Genomic DNA, 3,154 nt, shown 5'->3' with positions numbered 1-3,154 from the left:
CATAAAAGGTCATCATTTACTTGTTTTGACTTTTTTTTAATACATTTAAATTTTTATTTTGTATTACATAATTATTATTGAAATAAATAAATAAATAATTATAGATGTAATAAACGTATGTATAAATGTTACTCATATTTTTTTGGTTGTCTCCTGTATCTCAAGTCCGACAGATCAATTGGTCAACAATTAATTCGTCGCAGATTAGAGTTTGGATTAGAGTTCTATTTAAAGATATGCTGTTTACCAATAGATTGTTGTATGCACAAGGTAAAATTTGAACTCCTGACACTTGTTTAAGCTGACGAGTGAGGAGATCACTCGATCAACTCAAATTGGTTTAAATGTTATATAGATATAGTCACACAAAAAAATGTTACATACATATATATATATATAGAACAGAAATATTAGGCAGTCAAATATTATTTTTAAATTATGTCTAACCAAATTACGTTTATGTACACGCACATCTTTTTTAATCTGATCTTTATCTACGTCGTCTTTTCGTTCTTGTTTGTGTCCTTTTTTTTTTCTCTCTATTTTTTTTGTGTCTTTTTTTTGCATCATCTTACATCTTTTTTTTGTTTTTCTCTCTCTCAAAAAAAAAAAAAAAATGAAGAACAAAACTTGCTTTAATTTATTAATTATTATACCACTGCAGATCATTGCTCAGTACATAATGCAACAAAGAGTCGTCTTAGTCCTTCCAACATACGAAAATGACAAATAAGCAGGAAGCTAATGCCTAATATCATCCATATTGTTAAACATGCAATAAAAGAAAAGCGACAAAAGAAAAAGAGATGCAGGCGATGATGACGATCACTTATTGACACTTGATAGATCGGCGTATTAGTAGTGCATGCATGCATGTAAATTTAATTATCAGGGCACTTGAAAGAGGTGTCCCTCCTACAGTTGTTAAGAATGATGCTTAAGGAGAGTGGAATGTTGAGGTGGATGCCGAGAATGTTGGCTTTAAGGGCAGTGCAAAGACATAGAGCGGCTTCAAGATCAACCAGGCCTGCAATAAGGCTACAGCATGGCTGCTGTGGTGGAGACCCTGCACCTATGATCAACACTTGGGCGCACACTGCTAACTTTAGGGTATCAATAGGACATTGACGGCTCCCCGAATGCCATGAGGGCACCACGGTGGTAGAATTTGCCGTGGCGAATAGAAGGAGGAGGAAGAAGAAGGACGCGGGTGTAACATTCTTGTTGGAAGCCATTTCAATTTAGTTTGAATAGAGAATACGTAATGTATTAGTGTGGTTTGGAGGTGAGAATTGAGGGCTTATTTATATAAAAAAATATTATATTTATATTAAAATCAGATATTAAAATTAGTTATTAATATATTATGTATAAATATATATGATTTAATTTATTTTTAATATGTATTTATATTTAAATATATATTTTATATTTATAATTTATTTTAATAATTAATTTTAATGTATATGTAATATAATTGTATTAAGAGAAGAATTTGTGAAGTTTATTATTTCTTAGTGGGGTATTAAATTTTTTTTAATCGAAAATGCAATAATGTTGATTTTCTCTCACATCTATAATTTGAGTTTCTCTTTCATCATTTAGTTTATCTACCTTAGATTTAAAATTATATATTTTATATCAATGAAATTAATTAGATTCGATTAATAGATTAGAATAATGCAATCTTCCTTTTCTCTCCCCTCTTTAATTTATTATTGTAAAAGTTTCTCTTTCATCTTTTAATTCATTTTATTTAGATCATTAGTATGCATTAAATCAATAAAATTAAATTCGAGTAACGGATAGTTAATGCGCGGATACTTTGCTACATTGTCGTATTTACGTGTTGAATATATTTTAGATAAGATGGTATTTTATTTAAGAACAAAACAAGACACACGACATTAAAAATAAGATATAAAAGAAAAATAAAGACATAAAATTTTATGTTATTGTATTTTTTTATAATAAATTAGAACAAATTATGAAAATAAAATTTATTCTTATTTTTTTAATTTAAAAAATTTAAAAAAAATATAATAATAAAAAATATAATTATAAAAAATGAACAAGAATAATAAAAAAAATAAAAAATAAGTCGATTTCCTTGCATTGTTAGTGTTCTGTGTTCTGTGTCCTTCCTATCAGGATGGACACAAAATATACTAATTTAGTGTCTTTGGACACAATATTTCTATCAATGTCTCATCTATCAAATACGATTTTGTGTCTTTGTCTTAGTATCCTGTCTTTATAAACAAACGCAGCCTTATTAATATTCGTCCGATACGCGTGTCTGCTGTGTCCAATTGTGTCTTAATTAAATTAATAATAAAAAAATCTTTTCTGGACACACTTAAATACACCTAAATACCATTACGTATCAGCATGTACAACCTTATTCTTAACATGTATTCTTGAAATGAATTTAGAAATAATATATATTATTATTTATTAAAATAATTAAAAAAATTATTTTATATTTTAATATTAATAAAATATTAAAATATTATTGTAATTTATCTAAAAAAAATTTATATTATATATATATATATGTATCTTATAAAATTTTTAAATTCATATTTATATATCTCATATCATGTTAAGTACTATATTCGAATCCGTGTCCGTATATGATAGGTGTTCTTGTATGGATACCTGAAGGGAGAGCTCGGTCCCTGGGAGTCGACGCCGAGTTGTTATCTTCGGTGCCGACCTTTGAGTTTTTGTGGAAGTCTGAGCTTTTCTCCAAGGAGATGTCCAATTGCGCAGAGCGTGAGCAAGGAACAAGTGGGGAGTGTACCTGTAAAGGCACTCCAAAGATTAAGTCAGTATTGAGAATTCAATGTCCCGTTTGAAGATAAAACATACCTTTATAGGTGAGATAAAATAGGTCGGTTACGTTTCTATTGATCATCTGAATTGAAGAGCAATTAATAGGTTTTAACAAGTGATAATGTCTGATTGTAACGTATAACGCCGAGTTATAACGTAAAGTGCTGAGTTATGGTGCATAATGCCGAGTTATTGTATATAATGCCGAATTATGACATCGGATTTGTAACAGCCGTATCATAGCCCCCAAGCTTAGCCTGGCTATATTTTGATAAAGCAGGTTGAGCATTTTTTTAGTTATAACTCGGCGATTTGA

At 29.0% G+C, this 3,154-nt stretch overlaps 1 protein-coding gene across 1 annotated transcript; it reads right to left on the bottom strand.

Annotated features, from left to right (window-relative positions):
* Nucleotides 1-881: 881 nt before the first annotated feature.
* Nucleotides 882-1,235, bottom strand: LOC112765484 (cortical cell-delineating protein). The gene has a single exon (XM_025811412.1). It carries the CDS (start codon nt 1,233-1,235, stop codon nt 882-884), a length of 354 nt encoding a protein of 117 aa, XP_025667197.1.
* Nucleotides 1,236-3,154: the final 1,919 nt, after the last annotated feature.

Source organism: Arachis hypogaea, chromosome 1 (assembly GCF_003086295.3).
Source record: "Arachis hypogaea cultivar Tifrunner chromosome 1, arahy.Tifrunner.gnm2.J5K5, whole genome shotgun sequence".
In the NCBI taxonomy this organism is placed as follows: Eukaryota; Viridiplantae; Streptophyta; class Magnoliopsida; order Fabales; family Fabaceae; genus Arachis; species Arachis hypogaea.
This window is presented reverse-complemented; position numbering and strand designations above follow the sequence as displayed.